The sequence below is a fragment of the Epinephelus fuscoguttatus genome, linkage group LG22 (assembly GCF_011397635.1).
Source record: "Epinephelus fuscoguttatus linkage group LG22, E.fuscoguttatus.final_Chr_v1".
In the NCBI taxonomy this organism is placed as follows: Eukaryota; Metazoa; Chordata; class Actinopteri; order Perciformes; family Serranidae; genus Epinephelus; species Epinephelus fuscoguttatus.
This window is the reverse complement of record NC_064773.1, coordinates 4,969,048-4,990,775: the sequence shown is the minus strand read 5'-3', so window position 1 is coordinate 4,990,775 and position 21,728 is coordinate 4,969,048. Positions and strand designations below refer to the sequence as shown.

Sequence of the window (21,728 nt, the reverse complement as noted above, 5' to 3'; positions counted from 1 at the left end):
CGACCGCAAATGCGAACACACATAAAGGCAATCACACAGTCTCACACAGACCCAGTCACAGTAATTCATAGATGCTAGTTCCATCAGAGCCTGTCCAACCTCCTCCCCCCACAGCAGAGACATTGATAATGAATATGAAACGTGCTGTATACAGTATGTACCAGTGGCTGCCGTCCCAGCGCTGTACCAGAGGTGGGCGGAATATTGCTTATTGTAAAGTTCAAGTGAATCACAGGCAATATCACACTCCCTCGTTTGGCTGGAACAGGTCCCCCGGGAGCCAGTTTACCTCGCTGTAAGTCAGTTACAGAAAAACTCAGAGCGTTCCAAATAAATCAGTCGATACAGTACGCCACTCATTTAGTTTGACTCACTAATCCGCCTCGCGCCGCCGATGACAAAATCAGTTACAGAGTGGGAATCGGGGGGGGGAAGGCACGCCTCTCATGGTGTGTTGTGGTGAAGTTGCTAATCTTGTTTACAGTTTGATACAGCAGCAGAAAATATTCAGGGTTATGAAATGAATTGTGAGTGTGTTTTTCTTGATGTGAACATCTCTGCTTGGCGCTGTCGTGCATTTGTGCAGCGAGGTGTTAGTTTAGGTGTGTTAGCTCCGTCTGGGCCTGTCGTCTGCCTTCAAGTGGGGTGTGTTTACCATGTTGAGCCCGTTTAAAGCCCCTAAAATGATGCTGTGCAGTATTTCAAGTCGAAGTTTTTCACAAACAAAAAATAAAAACAAAGCTAGTGTTTCTTAAGTGTTAAAATTCAAAAACAAAAGGCTTGTCAGAACTGTGTGGGTTTGGTTTGATCAGATTTCTTTAACGCTGACCGCTCAGCCCACCTACTGGCATTAGACTCAAATGTTGCTAAATCCTGATTGTGTGACATCATCTTTTTCTCAGTCTCGCCCACTTTAAACCAGTGAGAGATAAAAGTTCTATCAATATGACATAACCCAAAGTGTTCTAGCTTTGACAGGCTCCTTCACTCATAGAACAAAGCTAATTGAGAACACAAGCGGCTTTAAATGTCTCACTGATGTGGTGTCATGATTTTTGAAATTTATTTGGTGGTATTTTATGGTGTTTCTGTGTCATAAACAACATCAGCTATCATAATCACACCTGATTTCAATAAGGTACAATGTTAGAAGCTGGCTGAGTGTTGTTTGATCACTGATAGTACTGTTTTGAAGCCGAGTGAGCGCTTGTCATTTGGAGCTCCACCTGGATCTTTTCATGGAAAAAACACTGTAGAATGGTCATACTTTGAGCAGTCTTCCTCAAATTTGAAGCAAATGTTCATTGATAGTGTGCCTACAGCCCCACAGTGTCATTTACCTGCTCAGATGAAGCCACAGACAGTTATTCATCCTGAAAAACATTTTTTATTTTATTTTAGGCAAAATCTTCCACTTTTTACTGAATTTAGAGCCCCATTACTCTGTCTCTGTGTCACCTAGAGTGTTTCTGACACATTCACAAGAAACTTCAGGGAGTTTTCTTTCTGGCAAGAATTTGGGTATGTCATTTAGGCGTTTTTGCTACAAAATGGGGGTGGAGTGCAGGAGGTTAAGCTCAGTGCAAGCTAAATTTTGAATGAAATGGTGTTTAATGGTGGTGAGTCATTGCGTCAGCAAAGGCGCCAACATTAGCACGTGGCCCACTAGGTGGCTCGCATTCCACGCCAGGCTCCAAGCCAGCAAGCCGTGCGTCCTACCCATTTAAAGTTTGAGGATAGAATAGGCTTAGACCATTTTGGCCCCGAGACCTCTTATCATTTGCTTTTCCAGATAAAGTTGGGAGACTCTGAACGCCAGCTGTGCGACCCCTTAGATGCATCTTATGACCCCTTAAAGGGCCACAACCCCCCAATTTGGAAACCTCTGATATCTGTGATTAAACATGTAAAAAATCCGACAGTGATTTTTATTTGTTGGAATTACTGCTTTTGTGAAATCAGAAATATAGGCAACCAAATTTTCTATATAATAATAACCTGATATGATCATTACATAATGATGCATTCCCTCTGAAGTGATTTAATTACTGCTCAGCTCTCGCTGTGTGTGTGTGTGTGTGTGTGCGTGTGTGTCAGCTTACTGTGCTCCTGTTTCGGCATCCTCCACATTCTCCGTCTCTTTGTGTCTGTGTGAAAGTTGTGTAAGAATCCGTCAAGGTGCGTGCGTGTGAGGAGATGCCACTGTCCGGCTCTGTGTGTGTGTGTGCGTGTGTTAACATGTCAGTACATGTGCGTGTGTCTAGGTGTGTGTGTGTTTAGCTGACCTTGGCTGCCCCGCTCCCTCGGGGGGGAACTGATGTTTCTCACTCTGCTTGTCAACAAGATTAGTTCCCCTGTGGGACCGTTACACACCCTGCAAACACGCTGCCAATGAGAAGAAGTGTGTGACAGCTCGGCCCTTCCGCGAACCCACTGAAGTGTGTGTGTGTGTGTGTGTGTGTGTGTGTGTGTGTGTGTGTGTGAGAGAGCGGTGTATTGTGGCATGTGTGCGCTGCGATTGAGGGGTTAAGGGAGTCAGAGAGGATGTGTGTTTTAGAGCAGAAACAGAAGGGAAAAACAGCAGGGGGATCAACGCAGCCAGCCCGAACTGTAGCCCGTGTGTGTATGCATGTGTGATATGTGTGTATGCATGTGCGTTCGTGCGCCTGGTTTGTGAGGGAGCCCATGCTGAGCTCTGAGCTGTGCTTACTCCTGGACCTGGCTCATCTGCATCCGTCTCTTCCGCGCTCTCCCTCCCTTTATTCCCGCTCTTCCGTGCTCCGTTCATCCTCTCCGTCTCCGTCTTTTTGGAGCACGTTCCTCTCCGGCTGCCTGTTGGCGTCCAGCAGTGAACAAGGCAAACACAGGGGACAGCAGGCCGTTAATATATTCCAGGTAGCTCATCGCTGTCACTGTTTGCTCTTCATCTGTGGAGACGGCGCTCATCTCCCTCATCTCCCTATGATATCCACCATATATGGTTCGATTCTCACTGCTCGGACATCGCAGCGATGCAGCTCAGGACAGTTTATCAGCACTGAAAGCTGCGCTAATCGATTTATTTACACAAACAATTGGACATATTACTACATGGAATTTGAAAGGTGTTGCTCGTAGTGGCAAACCCACAGAGAGTTTTCACCAGACTGCAGTTCTCTTCAGACCTCAGGTGCCTTTTAAAGTCTTTCAGCTCATTGTTTTGGTTTTACGGGACGCATTGCGGGTGAAACACTGTAGTTTTGTTTCGGTCTCTTTTATCAGTCTCATTTACAGGCGGCCATTTTAAAACGAACGGTGATATCTTGACAGTGACAGACAGACAAAGTTAGCAGTTAGCTGGTGGACGCACCATTTAGCAGTTAAAGATCAGATGAGATTCCCTCAGGAGGTGGAGACCAAAACAGAGCTAAAAGGAAAGAGAGTATTATATTTTTAATTTGTCAATATTATCAAGACTTTGATTTTTGGGCGAACTGTCCTTTAAGTCAGTGGTTCCCAGCTGGTCCAGACACGGGGTCCAGATTTCTCCTTCGTCATTAGCTCAAGGTCCACACAGTTAAACACATCCAGCATCATTTGCTCACTCTACAGCAGGAAACAGCACTCCAAAATAAAAGCTCTGTGCTGGAAATTTGATGTACCCAAAAATAAAGTGTGTTGTTTACAAACTTGACAGGTTTGGGATTCACTTACAGTCCATTCAGAATGGATCCGTGACCCACTTTTGGACCGCAACCCACCAGTTGGGAACCACTGCTTCAAGTGACTAAGCTAGATTTCTCCCTGTGACATGTAACTGTGTTTCTTATCAGCTTCCCAACATATGAGCATGTGCATGAAAAAGACTGTAGACTGGGAATTACTGTTGAGGATGAGAGCAAAGTTCATGACACATAATGGTGCGTCCTTGTATTCAGAGTAACCGGAAGTTATAGTCATAGTTAAACTAAAGTTGACACTAAGCAGCCTCTCTAGATCCATATAAGTTTGTTTCCACAGCTCAACTTTGGACGATTTGAAAAATGTTTGCACTGTGAGGAAAAATTGATCCTAATCACCGGAATAAATGTTGGCATTGTATATTTCTGTGACATTATTATATTGCAGAGATGGGGGACTCGAGTCCCATGACTTGACTCGAGTCATACTCGAGTGGCAAATATGATGACTTGAGAATTGCTTGACTAAGCTGATAAAAGACTCGACTTTGACTTTGTATGCATGACTTGAGACAGATGACTTGAAAGGGCTTTAATTCACTATTAAAGGCACGCTAAGCACCGTTGGGCGTCACTTCTGTTTACGGTCAACAATGTTATCAAACACAACAAAGCTAGTTAGTTTTAGAGTCCTCACAACACTTGCGGAGATCCAAGGGGAGAGGAGGTAGCAACAAAACTCCACCTAATGGAGGATTATCGTGCCCCAGATTCAAACGTCCAAAAACACATAATTGAAATCACAAAATATCTCCATACTGCTCATTCGTAGTGATCCAAGTGTTATGAACCCCCGACATAAAAAGTTGTTTGGAACAACGTCATTTGAACTCTGTTTTTAGCCTCATTGTAGCCTGTAGCTCTGACTGTCTCTCTGTGCACCGCGCTCACGTGTGCGCGTTCATGTGTGTTTGCTTGCTTTTGCTGGTCCCGCGCTGGCTGGTTGGTGCAGCCTGGACCCAAATGTTTTTTTTGCCATTTGCGGAGCCTGGGCTGCCGGACTTTTTTCACAGCATATTCAGAGGACCTGTAGCTAGCAGATCGTGAGGAGATGTTTGCTGTATGTGACATGTAACTTGACTTGTGACTTGCTTGACCTGAGCAGTGACTCGACTTGACTTGCTTGACTTGTAGCAGGGACTTGACTTGCTTGATTCTTACCACAACTAACTTGGGACTTGCGTGAGACTTGAAGGTAAAGACTTGAGACTTGCTTGTGACTTGCACATGTGTGACTTTCCCCCATGTCTGTTATATAGTAGATATGTTTAAACCTTACTGTATGTTTTTTCTTTTCCAACAACTCTGTGGTTAGCATGGTTATGTTTAGACACAAAAACATTTAGTTATGGTTTGGAAAAGATCATGTTTGGGCTTAAAATACCCACTTTTGCTGGCATAGTCGTCCCTGGAAATGGTGCCAATGTTTTGGTATAAAACAACTGGTTTTGTTGTTTGTTGGTCTCAAACAGTGGTCTGCAGTTTGGCAGCTGTCTGACCGCCCCTCCATCTCCTGTTTACCAACCCAGCTCATGTACTTATAATCAGAACTGTGTCTCTTTAGGAACGCTGTTATAATACATATGACGTACAATAGAGAAGAAGAAGATATACGTTATAATCTCTGAAGGCAAATTCAGTTGTGTTCACTCTGGTGTCATATACACACACATGCACAAACAGAACCTATACATGGAGAGATGTGATGTCAGGTGAGGAGGCTGCCTTGGACAGGCGCCCTGAGCAGTTGGGGATTTGGTGCCTTGCTCAAGACTGGCACCTCTCCAGCTACCAGTCCACGCTCCATATTGGGTTTTGAGCTGGCAACCCTCTGGTTCCCGACCCAACTCCCTATGGACTGAGCTACTGGTAAATGGATCTGCAGTTGTATGGCGCCCCTCTAGTTATCCAACCACTCAAAGCACTTTTACACTACGAGTCACACACAGGTGCCACCTGCAACTCAGTTTTTAATACACACACCAATGGAACAGCCATCGGGAGCAATTTCGGGTTCGGTATCTTGCTCAAGGATGCTTTGACATTCAGACTGAAGGAGCCTGGGATCCTCCAATTGGTGAACGATCCGCTCTTCCTCTGAGCTACCCTGGAAATCCAGAGTTCTCGCAAGAGCACAATTTGAATTTGCTCAGCGAGTCAGTAATGATGCTCATTACCTATGCCCATGAAACCGAGCTGCACCAATCACATCGGTGTATCTGATATAGGCGGGCCAGAGGCGAGCTAAACAGATGACAACAGCGCTGCGACAACAAAGTCCGGAATCAGTCAGTAAACATTGCAAGATGGCTACGGATGAACACCAGTTGTTTGAAACGGCTTTGGCCGCTACAATGAACGAGTTAGACTTGGCTTTTTCTCTAAAAGAGGAACAGAAGATGGCGCTCGAATCTTTCCTTTGCAAGAAGGACGTTTTTGCTGTTTTGCCAACCGGATGCGGCAAGAGTCTAATCTACCAGTTAGCTCCGCTGGTAGCTAAGTGTATACGTCACCCCGTGTATTGTTCTGATTGGTCGTAGTGTTATCCAATTGCGTGCAGTGATATTTTCAAATGCATGCTTGGTGCCGCCCCTCGAGTTGGGCCAGTTTCATTACTCATGGCCAGACCCTACATCTTTCAAGATTTGGGTCTGGATTTCCAGGCTGCCTCTGAGCCACTGCTGCCCCCAGTTGGAACCCATCTGTGGTTGCCAATATCTTCCTCTGGCATCTGGGCCGGAAAAACTTGTTGACTTTAACTACAATGCATGCACTAAGGTTAAAAAGCGGAATCTGGAAGACGCAGCTTCTGGAAGAATGTGGAGGTCATCAGGCATGTGGATAGACTGTTGTGTTTCAAGAAATAGCTCCAACACTTCAACATTTAAAACCACAAACTGTTCTTTTCCATGTCGGTGCAAGTACGAGTCAAACAAACAAGATACATCATGTAAATAAGGCAGCTTTGGAAGGACAGAGACTTTCTATGTGTTTCCCCCCTTGACTCCAGTCTTTACGCTAAGCTAGGCTAACCACATACTGACAGACACTGGATCGATATTAAGCTTTTCATCTCTCTGTCCAAAAGAAAGCCAATTAGTGCGTTTGCCAAAATGTGGTCCCATTGCTTTAATAGAGAGGAGGTGTGAAGAGCTGCGAACGTAAAATGAAGATGATGGATGAAGAACGAAATAACCGTTGTAAGGTTTTATGGTCAATATCGTGCAGCTGTAGTTTGGATGAACGAGCCTGCTGTCTAATGTGAGTGTGAGGTGAGGGAATAACAGCCCTCAGCAGCTGCTTCAAAGACCTATACAGACACCTTTTTTTTTTTTTTTTTTTTTGCAGTCTGCCTGAGCACACACACACACACACACACACACACACACGCTGGGTGTAGATCAGCCCTCAGTCACGGCCCTGTGCTGCAGGGAGACCGGAGTGATGGAAGCAATAGTTAAGCCATTAAGGCAAACAATTGGCTCAAATTGAGAGGGAGAGGGAGAAAAGAAGAGGAAGAAGAGGGAGAGAGGGAGCGAGATGGAGAGGCTATGGCAGGAGTGGATCCACTCAACGACTTAATCCGAGCCCCAGGACACTCTCCTGCTGAGCTTCACACACTCGCACAAACATCTACACACACGCGCTAAAGCTCTGTCTGCTCGCAATAACACCTTGTCAGTCTTGGCCATGGGGGCGATGGAAGAGGCGCTCATTCCTTTGTAGTGAGGAGAGTCACCGACTTCCCGAGCACCTCGGGAGGAGACGGGGCGCACAATCTACACAAGACAGTTGTGCGTTCGGACGCCGTATGGCTGCGAGTGTGAACCTTTTCATTGTCTTAGCAGGCTGGAGTGAATGGCCGAGGGAGCACAGGGTGGACAGTGTCCCGGTTGAGGGAGGCGCTCCTCTGACACTGGCTATTGTATCGTCTCCCCCCGTGGCCTCGTCCAATCCCCACAGGCCTCACACAAACAGCCAACAATGAGGGATTGTCTTCAGCTATTCTTTCTGCGCTCACACACACACATCAGCTCTGCGTGTCAGAGGGCGAAGGGATGATGTGCTGCAGTCTGAACCCAGCGACCGCCCAGGCTCGTCCGATACAGTCGTTTATGTGCTTAAACATCAGCCGGCGATAGGGACAGTTACTCCTCGCCAGCGCTGCTACCCTTCCCTCCCTTCCTTCCTTCCCTCTCCCCCCCACCATCAGCCGCCACCGCCACCCTCCAGGCTCCCTCGGCGCCGGGGCCCCCGCGATTTATCGGACAGCTTTGCGAGGAGCTGTTGTTGCCCTCGAGGACTGTTAGCACCGGTTTGGCTCGTTGACTCCTTCTCCGGTTCTGGCGTTTTATTTGACATGTCCTTTAAGTCCTTTAAAGAATTGGGCGTTTCTGCCGAGCGCCTTGGCTCTTTCTGCAAAAGATGGATGGCTCGCGTTCAAAGGTCTGGATGTTTTTTCCCCTCCCTCCCCAGCCTCTCTCCATATCTCTCTTTCCCCCTCCTTCCTTCCCCCGTTCTTTCTCTCTTGCTGAGCTTTATAGGGTGGTATTAGTGTTGTCAGCTAACCAAGCTCGGGATTTGGCTTTGTTTTGTTTTTGCCTCTTAAGATAATGCTCTTTCTCTCTCCTGCCGAGAATAACAAAAGGGAAAGTAGAGCAATAAAACAGCACAGCCATTGACTTTGCTTTCATTGGATTGGTTTTCAGCCATCTTAAATAGACCACAGGCCTTGATGGCGGTGATGCGTGTGTGTGTGTGTGTGTGTGTGCGTCTGTGTGTGTTTGTAGCCATTTGGTTGTCCTCAAAACACAGTCACGCCTTGCCTCACACGTGCCGTCCTCATCTCCGCTGGGCCTCGCCGCTGACAGCGTTCACTCGCCTTTATTCAAGAAGAAAGAGACACTGTAGCTGGAGTTAGCATTCCTGACGCGTGGACGGACGTGTGTGTTCTGTGAAGATAAGTGTTGAAGCTCTGCGGTGAGAAGGGGTGAAAGCGCTTCACCTCTATTCCATATGCATTCCAGATGTGGAAATATAACCAGAGCGATTGGCGTGTAAGCATCTGTGTCCTGTTAGAGGGCCCGGAGGTTTGTTGTACTGGTTCTGCAGCCTAATCCCTCACACACAACCTCGACATTAACACGCCGCACGCTGCTTATCCAGCACTCACTCATGCACAAACGTTCACACATGCAGCGCAGCGGACAGCAGGCCTACACACAATCATATAGTGTCTCCGCTCTCCCCCATACAACAGCATCTCAACAAGTGCAGTGAAAAAAAAACCTCTACATGTACTCTGTGTTGCTGTGAAATGCCAGGAGTCAAATCTGTGTTCAGTCTCACAGTGAGGATTTACTGGCGTCCTGAACAGATCCGTCGCCGCATCTTTACCATCAGAAATCCACTTTTAGGGTCAGCGTGATATGTCACTCTCCTGATGTGTCGTGTCACTACATAGGACAATTGCCAGCTTCAGGGATATCAGTCTGTAAAGCCCGTACTGAAAGCTGCCTCACTCTGCTGTAAGGAGAGATTTCTTTTATTAGTGTGGCTCTCGCTGAGTTTCAGTGTCCGTGTGACGGCCAGAGGGCTGTTTCAGAGGCCGCTGTGTTGAAAATGAAGTTCTTGAGGGAGTTGTTGTACTTTTTTTTACTTGTATTTTCAACGAGATATCGGGCTCATGTGTATTTGGTTAGAATTGCATCACTGTCTGCAATTCTGAATCAAATTCTGTGTTAAATTCTGAGACTTTTGTAAGGTTTATGAATGTTTGCATGTGCTTCTGTCTGTCTTGTGAATATTGCTTTCTGAGGTGATGATCCTTCTTGTCCTATTGGTCATTTTAAATTCATCAGATTAACTGAAGGTTTCATTGTTTCTTTATGGGCTGAGAAAATTTTCTTGCCTTCAAAGATCTTTCAAGCACCTCAAATCTATTACAAAATACATTGTCAAGCCAAAGACCAAAGCTTTGTTCTAAGCTTCATGTCATCAGCATTATAAGTGATCATCAGTTTCATAGATATGGGTCAGAAGCCTCCTGCTGCCCCAACTAGTAGGTTCCGAAAGCTGTTATCAGCCCATTAATTGCTTGTGTTGATTGTTATGCGGCAACGCAGGAACTCAGGTGTTGTATCATTAGCGTAAAGAGCAAGAAAGTTCAAGTATAGAGGGTGGGTGAGGTGTTGGATGGGTCAAACAAACACAGGACTTTCACCCATGGGACCAGGGTTTGGGTCTAGAGGGCTGCATTGGGATTGGGTCCTGCAGGGACGCACGGGACTGGGACCGCAGTCGGTCAGGAACATTCTCTTCTTCCACTGCAATATTACGGCCAAGTGATTCATTTGTTAAATTCATTCGTTTGATTCATTAACTTTGTTTATTTTATTTTATTTATTAGTGTTATTTGAGCCACTCACAGCCTACTCTCGTTGCTATTTGTTAATTACATAAAGAGGTGTGATGATGCCGGTGTTATTGAGCACAGGCTTTATCTTTATCTCATTAATGTTTCTTATTCAGGTCTCTCTTAGAAAAGAGAGCTTAACCTCAATCACTGCCTGATTATATAAAAGTAAGAATATGAAACAGCCTTTATTTCATTAAAAACTAAATGAAAACAACGAAATAGGAGCGCTATTCTTGACCAGTGCGTCAAAAGACATGCAGGCCAGGGAAGCGAAACATACGACCCCATGAATCTCTTTATTAATAGCCTACAAAATGACGTGTTTTCTCCTGCGGGACGGGAGAAGACACAAAATCAATGCATCTCTATTATTGTGCGGGCATCAATTCTCAGAGTTTTGCGGGAGCAGGCGGGAGTGTAACACACGTGTTGCGGTTGCGGGCGGTAATGGTCAGAAATTCAGCGGGAGCGGGCAGGAGTGGGATGAAGAAAACAGTCCTGCGCAGGACTGTATTTGGGTCCCATGTGAACTGAATGTGATGTTATGTTGGAAACAAACCTAATTATTTTAAGCCAAGCCATGGTGTTTTTTTCCTAAGCTAACCACGCAGTATTGGTACCTAAACCTAACTAAATAAGAGTGAAATCTACCGAAGCTGCTCCCAATGCCAGCAGGCTTTTAATAGGCCTGTTTCCACCGCAGGAACTTCGGGGTAATTTTACGGGGCCGGGGCCGTTGGTGCGTGTCTCCACCGCAGGAACCACCCCGAAGGACAGAGTTCCAGAACTTTTACAGGGGCTAAACAAGTCCCCGCCTCGGAGTAGGTACTCAGAACGGCCCGAGAGTCTCCTGGCTGGGGCTTGGGGATTACTTGGTGCTGATTGGATATACTCAAGGCGGGATGTGACGTTTTGTAAATAACAACATGGTTATCGTAGATTAGCTGGGCTAACCGTTAGCTGTTAGCGGTGTCTGTAATAACTCCGGTCACGGTGCGTGGAAAAAAAACATTTTTTCCAGCAGATATCATAGTTACAACATGATTGAGCTAGCAAAGCAGTTTTGTGTTGCTATGTGTGGTATTTATTCAGTTTTGGGAAATCACGATGTCTAGAAAGCATCAGCTGACAGCGACAGCTAACAGCAGCAGCAAAGCTAACATCAGGACGTCATCTGTTAAAAGCCTCCCGTTGTCGGATACGACATGAAACTACTCCAGTTAGCTCAATCATGTTGTAACTAAGACATCCACTGGAAAAAATATTTTTTTCACGGGCCACTTTGTGAGTTTAGACACCGCTATCGGCTAACAGCTAACAGCGTCCCTACGCCACTATGTCGCCCTGGTCAAAATGGTCGCGCAATGATTACATCACATCCAGAGCCCGGTAACTTTACAGGAACCTTCCTCCTACTCCGCTCTCTCAGTGGAGACACGGCGGTTGAGAGGGCCGAGCAAGAGGACGTTCCTGTAGTAGTTCCTGCCCCCAAATAGTACCAGGAACTTCTTCAGTGGAAACGGGCCTAATGGGTTGATAATGACATTCTACACTTACTGGTGGGTGGAGCACAGGGATGTCCAAACTATTTTGAATGTGGGCCAGATATGATACTGGATAATACCTGGAGGGCTAGCTGCTTCTTGCATCATACGGTATATTTAAAACATCCCACACAAATGAGACAACTGTTTCGTCTTTACGTGGAAAAGTACTGAATATTCCACCACTACTGAAAGTGGCAGCCCTCACTGTCGACTTAACGTTAGCTAACCATTCGTTTGCTTGTAATGCAAAGTGATCTTGCTCGACAATCCAATATCGTGCAGCGGGCCATACATGGTATATTTTGAGTACTCAGACCACGAGTCTTTATGTGTCACTGGTCTGAATGTGGAGTTATTGTCTCAGCTCCTAACGTCGTATCTCCTGTCTCTTCCACAGTAACGGCACGGCCGGGAAGATGAACGGGGCGCTGGAGCATTCGGACCAGCCAGACCCGGATGCCATCAAGATGTTTGTGGGCCAGATCCCGCGCTCCTGGTCAGAGAAGGAGCTGAAGGAGCTGTTTGAGCCGTACGGAGCCGTCTACCAGATCAACATACTCCGAGACCGCAGCCAGAACCCTCCACAGAGCAAAGGTACGATGATGGCGCAGGATGCACTCACACATGGACTTCCTTCCTGTTCCTATTCTTTCACTCCGCTCTTTTCTTATTTTCTTCTTCCTTTCCCCTCTGCCTGTACTTTCCTCCATTTATGTCCTTAATTCCTTCTCTCCTTCCCAAATGTCTTTTTTCCCCCAGTCCCCCAGAAGAGAGAGAATTCCTTTTTACTTCGTTCATCTTTCCTTCCTTTTTCCTTGATCTTTTCCTTATTTCTATCAGTTTGTCTTCTTTCCTTCCTCCTTTTCCCCATTACTTTTCTTTTGACCCTCCGTTCTATTGTCCTTTCTTTTACGTTCCTCTTTCCCTCCTCCTTTCTACCTTCCCTGTGTCTTTCAGTCTTTCTCCTTCTTCTTCCTTGTTGCCTCCATTTTACTGTTTCTCCTCTTCACTTCACAATTCTGTCCTACCTTTGTCCATCTTTCCTTCCTTTTTTCTTCATCGTTTCCTTATTTCTTTCCCTCTTTCTTTCTTCTTTTGTCCTTCCCCATCCCTTTTTTTGATCTTTCATTTTTCTTTTTCCTCCAGTCTTTCTTTATTCTTTCTCTTCTTTATTCTTTAATTCTTTTACTTTTTTCAGTCTTTTCTTTTCTCCTTTGCCTTTCTGTCCTTCATTCTTTCTTTTCCCTCCTTCCCTATTCTCCCTTCCCTTTCTTTCAGTCTTTCCTCTTTTTTTCCTCTTTGCCTCCGTTTCTTCTTTTTCCTCTTCTCTAGACAGTTCTTTTCTTACTTAATCCATCTTTCCTTTTTCCTTTGGTGTTTTCCTTAGTTCTTTACATCTTCCTTCTGTTTTTCCTTCCTTCCTTCCCTTTTCTCCCTCATTGCCTCCATTACTTTTCTCTTCTTCATCCTGTAGTTCTTTTTTCTTCATCCCTCCTTATTTCTTTCAGCCCTTCTTCTTTCTCTCCTCCTTCCCCCATTCCTTTACTCTCGTTCCCTTCATTCCTTACCTTTCCCTTTCTCTTTCTGTTCTGCTTCCCTTTTTGTCTTTTCTATTCTCTTCTTTCACACTCTCTTTTACTACTTGTATTCCTTCTTGTCTCCTTTTTTCTTTCCTTTATTTCCTTCCTTTCATTTCATATGAATGGATACACAATCAGATCCTCATACAGTGACATATAAAGTGACACACAGACGTGCGACTCTTCCTTGAACCCAGAGACACGTACTGTATCTGCACCTGTGCACAGACACATCAGCAGTCAGTGTCTGAGTGGGCCGTCCCACCTAGTTAATGGCAGAACGAATGATATATGTGCAAAATTACACAAGCAAACACACATTTCGTGCACCATTTGAAGACAAAGACTCGCCCCGCCAGACTTGCACAGTCAATTGTGCGAAGCCGCATGATTTGCAGCTATTTTCTCCCATTCCTTTTCTTTTTCCTTTGATGAATTCGTCAAGTGTGAGAGCAAACAATAGAGACAGCAGCAATGAGCGGGCAGACAATAGCGCTGCCATATTAACAGGCATCAACCGGAGTGGGGGCTGATGACACTCGTGATGAGACATGGAGAGTGGGAGGAAAGTAAAGAGAGAGAAAAGAGAGAAAGAGAGGGCAACGCGGCGCTTCCATCCAACTGCAAAGCAAATTTCAAGAGAAGTTTCAAACATGAAACCAAATATGAATCAGTCGGGATGAAGCGAATAAAGCAAGTAAACACTCGTGTGCCAAAAAAAGGGAATGAAGGATCTTTGGGCGTGATTGATTGATTGTTCTGTTAATTGACTTTGATGGTGTTTGCACCAGCGAAGCTCGTTGGTTGTTATTAGGGCTGTAGCAAATAGTCTTAATAGTCAAAGCTTCATTCATAATGTTTACATTCAAATTCTGCACAACTCTTTTTTTCGGCGTATAGTAGACTTGTAGCTTTACAGAGAAGAGGTTCGACTGGGAATGAGACTTACTGTCACAGGGCCTCCTGTGATGGATCAGCCTTGCTAAGCAGGTTAGAAGGCCATGGTTTCCCGTAGGTTTGTGGTGATAACGCGAAACAGCTGCGATACTACCTGCTGTCCCTGTTGCAAATTTGCGTTTTCTAGGACAGCAAAGGTATGACCCACCCTACTCTCCCTCTGATTGGCTACTACTCGTTGCCTTTGTTGGTTGGATCGATAGGTTTAGGCTAGACTTGCACCAATTTATCGGCAGTGCTTGTAATCGGGCTGGTTTTCACGTGATCGGCCATGACCTGCGACCGGCTGTTCGGTCTAAAATATGCCGATTTAAAACACCAGTCAAATTCCCACCATGCAGCATTACTGACATCGTGTAATATCACCGCACACACACACGCACAAGTGCAGCTCAGGCTTTAGCGATGTGAGGAAGGGGACCTCAGGGACACACTGGTGTGGGTAGGATAACTATGGAGTAAATGATTCCGGCCAGAGAATCAAGTTCGAGAGGATACTTTAATTTTCAGTGCAGGAGGTTTCCAAGTGTAGCGTGTGTGTGTGGTTCTGAAATAGACAAAAGGAAAAATAGCTTTACACTCAATTCTTACAAATATGCATATACAATCTTCTTCTCCCGGGAGCGGCAGCCTGTTCAAATGTGCACCTTTTTTCTCGTTGTTAAAATAAGATGTCCGTAACATTGCATTTTGTAGATGTAAAGCCCTGTGTGAATTTTATGTTTGTTTGTTTTTTCCTGTTAAAATGTTCTGATAAAGGAAAGATAGAAAATACTGCAATATCTTGTGTGCTGTAAAGTGGATTGAAAAAATGAAATCGGTATTGGCCTAAAAAATTGTAATCGGTGCATGTCTAGTTTAGGCAAAAGGATTCATTTTGGTTAGGCCAATCAGAGGCAGAGTGGATTAGGTTGTGCCTTCAGCGTGCCTGGCTAGTTAGCTCCCATGCTAAAAGCAAGCCAGGTTATGCTAGCAGCAGATCCACTGATGCAGGCTTTACTGACCCGACTGGGATAAACGAGGTGGTCTAGCAGCGATCCAACAGCGCCGTTAATTACATGTATTTATTAAAGAAAGTTCATTGAATTTGATTAACAAAACAAACTCATCATTTCAATCAATCAATCAATTTTATTTATAAGCCCAATATCACAAATCACAATTTGCCTCACAGGGCTTTACAGCACTCTGTCACTTTATTCAAATTGAGGATTTTAACTATTTTCAGTTGGGTGGGGGATGATTTCATAAAATGTGGTGACGGACACTGGAAGCTTCATTTAGAAACCTCAACAGAACCTTTGAATGTTGAAAAATAACGGCATTGGGTTAGACCTAATAATTATTAGCCAATCAGGTGGAAATGGGCATGATGTTCCAGTACAAGAATACTGGTTGGTTTCTGGGTCGTGTGGGCATATCATGAAGCTGCCATGCATGGTCTCATAGCTGAAAATGTGAGTCAATAAGGGCTCATTAGCTAATTGCCGACCCAGCTGCCAGAAAAAAATGTTGGCGATGTGTACAGAACATTTGTGTGTTCTGTACATTATATATTATGGGCATATGTTCATGTGCACATTATGTAGCAGATACATTGAACCTTGATAAGTCAAGTGTGGTTATATAAAATCCAAATGCTTTTTGTGGCACTATATTGGCAGGGAACACAGCAAGGTCTTGGTAAAAAACAACCGCCTTCCGTGACACTACTTTGGCGGGAAGTGTGTGGATGTCTTGGTAAGATCCAACCGCTTTTTCATGGCACTATCCCGGCAGAAAACGCAGCAATTTCTTGGTGAAAAACAACTGCTTTCTGTGGCGTTAACCTGGCTGGAAATGCAGTAATATCTCATGTATGTCACTTTAGAGGCACTGATTCGATATGTATAAAATGTACATATATGTGGTTTGCAGAAATGTACAATGCCAACATTTAGTCGTGCTGCTCCTGATCCAGCCATGTGTGCGAGTATGCTCCGATACGTTCAGTATGAATGTTTTCCTGTGTTTATGAAACTGGTTATAGCTGACGGCAGCCATATTTCTTCTCAGCTTGACTTTGAGACATTTCTGTAGATATATTTGCAAAATTTGCCTCTCATTATTTATTTTTGTGTGATTCCGTCTTTCATAAAAACTTCCCCAGATGAGTGTGACAGCTTTATTGGAGACAGTCGGAGAGGCGGGCGAGGTGACACAAATTCCAAATGATGACATGCTATTGAGATCATGTTTTGAAATTGAATGTAATTTTTCGGTGGCTAAAAGCTGTGGTGTCTTTCACCTTCCTGCACCTACACACTCAGTCTGCTTCTGTTTATAGTTTCTCTCTCTCTCTGGCTTCCTCTCATGCCGACTGAGTCATATGAGCTTATGAAAGCCCGGAGACAGCGTTCTGCCAAGAACCCAAATCAACTCATTTTTGCACATCAACACACTTGTCATGCGCTTTGTGTTTGTGTGTTCGTAGCCTTGCGATGACTCCTCTTCCCACCAGTCTCCTCTCCCTCCTCTTTCTCTCTTTGCTGATTCAGAGGAGGGAAAAAGAAAAGAGCCAAAGTTCCCCCTCCTGTCCTTCAGCTTCCTCAAATCTCCTGCTCCATCTCCACCAGCCTTGAAATGAGTTGTTTTTGTTGCTGATGAGTCAAGAGTATCACTCACTGCCACTTCTACAGGGGATGAAAAAACACAGCCACCTACCAGGCCTTTTATTTTTTCTTCCTTGAATGACAATCTCTCTCTACACATTTTTCGCTGTCTCTCTCTCTCTGAGTGCTTTAAGAGGAAATGTAGCATTTGATTGGGCTCTTACTGGCCTTGTTATTCGCAGGCTTTGAGCGCTGTTGTTGTTTTCTCATAGTTAAGTAAGCCGCGTGGCCTCGTCTGCACCCGCTCAACTCCAGGGAGCTGCAATGGCCCCCTTGCCAGTTTCACTGTTGCGCCACAGCCCACGGTAATTTCACCGGTGTCAGGAAAACGGTGGCCCCTCTCTTCCCTTGGTGTACTTATTTTAAATTAGCAACAGTGTTGTTTAAAAAGGATGTCGGCCATTTGGGGCAAATGAGCCCACTCTGAAGCCCTGGTGGCGACCCGGTGTTTTTTTCTTTTCACGTAAAAACAGCAGTTTGGATTCAAATGAGTTTGTTAGTCCCACCGAGATGCCGAAAAAGTTGCACGGCCGCAGCTATGAGCCCCTCTCTGTTTCCTCGTCTGGGTTTTGTTTGGATCCTCATTAGCTGACATCTCAGCGACTGCTCGTCCAAAAAAAGAACATCAGCAACAAAAAGACGAAAACAGCACAACACGGTAAACATCCATTGACAGCGGAAATTAAGCAAAGTACAAAATAAGTTCTAAATGAAGTGTTCGGCTCAGAAGTTTATGGAGGAGATGAGACGGGGGCTTGTTAAAGTCTGATTAGTTAGTCGGTATAGATTTCCTTACATGATTTCTGCTCTGTTTTTGTTCTCTAACCAGCAGTGTGTGTCTTAGTGGTTGTGTGATGTGAGTGTGAATGTTATAGATGTACACTGATGTATTTTCTGTTATTGACGTATTGCTAAAAATGCTATTGGGGAGCCCAGGAAGTGAAACTACTGTTCCAGATTACAGTAGCTAATGGGGATCTTAACAAGAGAAAGAAATAAAGTGTATCTTTAAAAAACTATGCTATCAAACTACAGCTACGGTGTAATTACTGGCCATTGACCCATTAACATATGGTTTCTGAGGTCAAAAGTTGGAGCTGGGATGCTTTCGGTTTCATGTCAGGTCTAATCTTAAGGCCCAGACACACCAAACCAACATCAAGACCTGGTGGTGATGATGGCGGACTGTTGGGTCTTCTCATGTTGTCTGTGTCTCGGCCAAAAATTTGCACACCTGAACACACGGTAAAGACTATAGCCAGCAGCCAACTAGCATTCTGCGCCTGCGTGAGAGGAAATAACTCTCCGTATCAGCAGGCCGTAGAAGTCTCCCTTCAAAAAGGGAAGGCATAACCTGACAGGACGCATTCAAGACAACTCGTTAGCCAGTTAGCACGTTAACAACACAACCTGACGTTAAAAGGACGAAGGATAGGCTTACTTAGTGTGCGCTAGCAAACAAAAACACAATCAATTACAAATAGTTTCCGTTCAAGAGCTCAGTGGCTAAACAAATAATCTTACCCAATATAACAAGTTTGTTTCCATCTCTCTTGAATGGGTTGTTTTCGTGCATTGAGCTGAACCGCCAATCAGCAGTATATCTCATCAACAGGCTCCACTGTCTCAGCCGCTGATTCAGCATGCTGAATCATCCCAAAAGCTGCCAACAAGGGCTAGACTAGTGCCAACAGTGCGGGACACACTGCAAAAACTAGGGCAACAGACGCTAACCGACAGCCCACATTAACTGATAGCCGACAGTCAACCTGTTATGTCAGAGCCCTCCTGTTTCACTTGATTGAAATGGGATTATCGATGGTTATCAGCCTCAGAGAAACGGGTTAGAAAGGGCCTCGTCTGATGACGTGAGGTTTGTATAAAGAGCGAGAAAGTCTGAATTGGTGATTGAGTGTTAAACAAACACAGGACTTTCACCTAGGAGACTGGGGTTTGTGCCCCGTGTGAAACCAAAACCAGGGTTGACATATTTTGAGTTATGTAAGTTCTTTATAATGTGTCACATTACCTAACAAATGTTCTTATTTTAACCCAAACCAGGATCTTCCATCAGTACCTGAAGATGTAATAATGACACCTAAATCTGACAAAACTCAGAGTGAAAGCTGACCAAAACTCGGCCATTTAATGGGCTGATAATGGCATTCTAATCTACAAGTAGGAGTAGCAGGCCCCTTGTAACCTGTCCCTACGAGGCTGATTCGTAAGGAATGATGGATGATGCGAGGGTATTACTGCAAGATGAACCTTGACAGGGTGACGCAAGTCTTAAATTATCTTTAAGGGGTTCATTTCAAAATAAAGGCCTTTATCATCCAGCTTATTACATGGCTACGTACTAGAGAAATCAATTACAAAAAAAAAAAAAAAAACCAGTAATTTTGCACAAAATAATGATTTCAAAAATGGTGTTATTGACTTCTGTTACTCACATATAACAGATTGTGGAATGCCATAATTGACCAAGTATGAAGTATTCAACAAAGCTGTGTTGATAATGCCCATTTAATCGAGTGATAACATTCAAAATGGGTGGTTTCAACTTACTGTCCCTTTAACACTGTCTGATTTCAGATGGTACCAAGTGCAAATTGACTATAAAATCGTTGGTCATTGATCAAAAACAGTGGATTCAGATTGTACCGTGAGATACATCCATTAACGGCCGATTCAGGTTTTCAGCAACCTGCTCCAACAGGTCCAACGTGACACGTCTCTACTTGCATCTTCTTCTTTATTTTATATAACACGACAAAGTCTGTCATCGTACAATCTGTCTTGCCCCAAAATTGGTACTGTACAGACTTTATTGAAGATGTGAGTCAGGGATAAAAACACAAACATGGAGCTTGACTTTATAACACCCTGTCTTACATTGCATTTGTGAAGAAAACTTTCTCTTTCTAACACACCTCCACGGTAAACGAAGAATCCAAAAATGACAAATAGCCTTGATGAATTGAAGTGAATGGAGGTTGTGCTTAACACCAGCTCTAAAGTAATTCTTCACTCAAAAATGGCCATTTGTTTATCAGTTACTCACTTTGTTTAAAACATTGTTTTCTCACATGCCTACGTGGTGAACAAAGAATCCAAAAACTGCAAAAAGTCTTTATGAATTAAGGTAAATACGGGCCTTGTTTAAACAGCCTAAGCTCTCATTTGCTACAACTTGTAGGAATACTTCACCTACAAACTGACCATTTTTATAGCAGTTATTCTCCCCATGTTATATTGAATTATTGAAGAAAACTGTCTTTTTCTAGCAATGCCTCAAATGCAGAATCCAAAAACAACAAAAAGTCTTGATGAATTAAGGTAAATGGGGGCTGAATTTTACAACAGCTTAAACTTTAATTTGCTACAACTTCCAGGAATACTGTACCTTCTTAGACCTTCTTATGCATCAGACATGCAATGAACTTGTAAGACTGATGTATTGTACAATCTGTAGGCACAAAAAGTCAATCCTCAGAGTCCAAGCCAAGTCTCGACTGCTCATTTTTTATGCATTAATACTTACTCGAGTCTTCATCTCTGCTACACGCTTGTGTTTTTAGGCCAGATTCACATCTTTACATCAGCTCCAATCATCAGTGTCTGCTCTTTCACCCAAAGCTATCTATTCTCTCGTCATTTGATTGTACCAGCGTGTCTGGTTTGTTGAAACATATTGTTTTAAAATGGCAATCAGACTCGGGCAGACACTGGACTCGGACAGCTATGAATAAATTAATGATTAATTACAGGACGTCTAAGATAAAACCTAGGACTTAATGTTCGCTCAAAGCTCCGGCTGGAACACAGCTTTGCACGTCAGACCAGAAAGTGGATATCTGTGGATCAGTGTAATCCTCCTATTTTATTATTGTCATCATCTGGCGTCACATGACGGCCGTAAGTGCTGTTTGAGAGGCTTCTTCAGCCTGACAGGAATTAAAATCCTCGAGCAAACACAAGTCTGAATATTTTTGGCCGGAAAGAATATCATCAATCCAAATACGTCAGCTTCCAAAAATCCATATTGCAAATACTTTAAATGATCTCTTTAAGCCCGTTTAGGTTAGTGAGAAGCCAAAACTTCAGCCGGCTTTCCTTTAATAAGTTCCCAGTGTTGTTTTTGGCCCTAAAGTATTAAACTGTGTCGCTATTGTGCGTCATGCAGAATCCATTTTGCAGTTTGACCCAGGTGTGTGCATTCAGGCTGTGTGTGTGTGTGTGTGCGTGTGCTTTTTTTTTTTTTTAATTCAGACTAGGATGGTCTGGGGAATATCGTGGCACTACTGTTGGTTTAATGTGTTTGGAGTTAATAACCAGATGAGTGGATGAGCAGGGGAGGAGGGGGAGCCGGTGAGAAATGGAGCAATTTGGCATTTTGTGCAGAAAGAGAGATAGAGATGGAGGGAGAGATAAAGAGAGAATGAGACAAAGAGAGCCAGAGGGGTAAACAGAAAATGGTCCTTTTGCTAAAACACAACCTTAAGCGCCATGGCGGGTTTGTTGCATTGTGTGTGTGTGTGTGTGTGTGTGTGTCTGTGTTTTGGCAGGGGACGCGCTGTGTCATTTATCTTAATGATACAGCCTGCCCACATGAGCTACTGAGACACACACACACACATACACACACTTAAATTCACACACATGCACAGAATAAGTTTAATGTCTTCATTAACAGGCTATATCCAACATAAGAGTCTCTGAGCACAACACGGCCTGGAAATCATTCAAAATATTAAAAAAAAATAACAACATAAATCAAGAGAGAAATGAACTGCGTGTAATTTCATCTGAATGGAAAAGACTCATTAACACTGTGGTGAAAAATATACGGAGGG

General features: G+C 44.2%; 2 protein-coding genes across 21 annotated transcripts in view; both read left to right on the top strand.

Annotated features, from left to right (window-relative positions):
- Positions 1-21,728, top strand: part of LOC125883094 (USP6 N-terminal-like protein) — a 354,121-nt gene that overhangs the window by 62,581 nt on the left and 269,812 nt on the right. The gene's annotated exons all lie outside the window — the stretch shown is intronic.
- celf2 (cugbp, Elav-like family member 2) overlaps positions 1-21,728 on the top strand; it is a 328,160-nt gene that overhangs the window by 186,155 nt on the left and 120,277 nt on the right. For all 20 annotated transcript variants that reach the window (XM_049567268.1, XM_049567267.1, XM_049567269.1 and 17 more), the window contains one exon: positions 12,082-12,278. In XM_049567268.1, the coding sequence (XP_049423225.1) occupies positions 12,082-12,278 (197 nt within the window). The remainder of the gene's footprint in view (positions 1-12,081; positions 12,279-21,728) is intronic.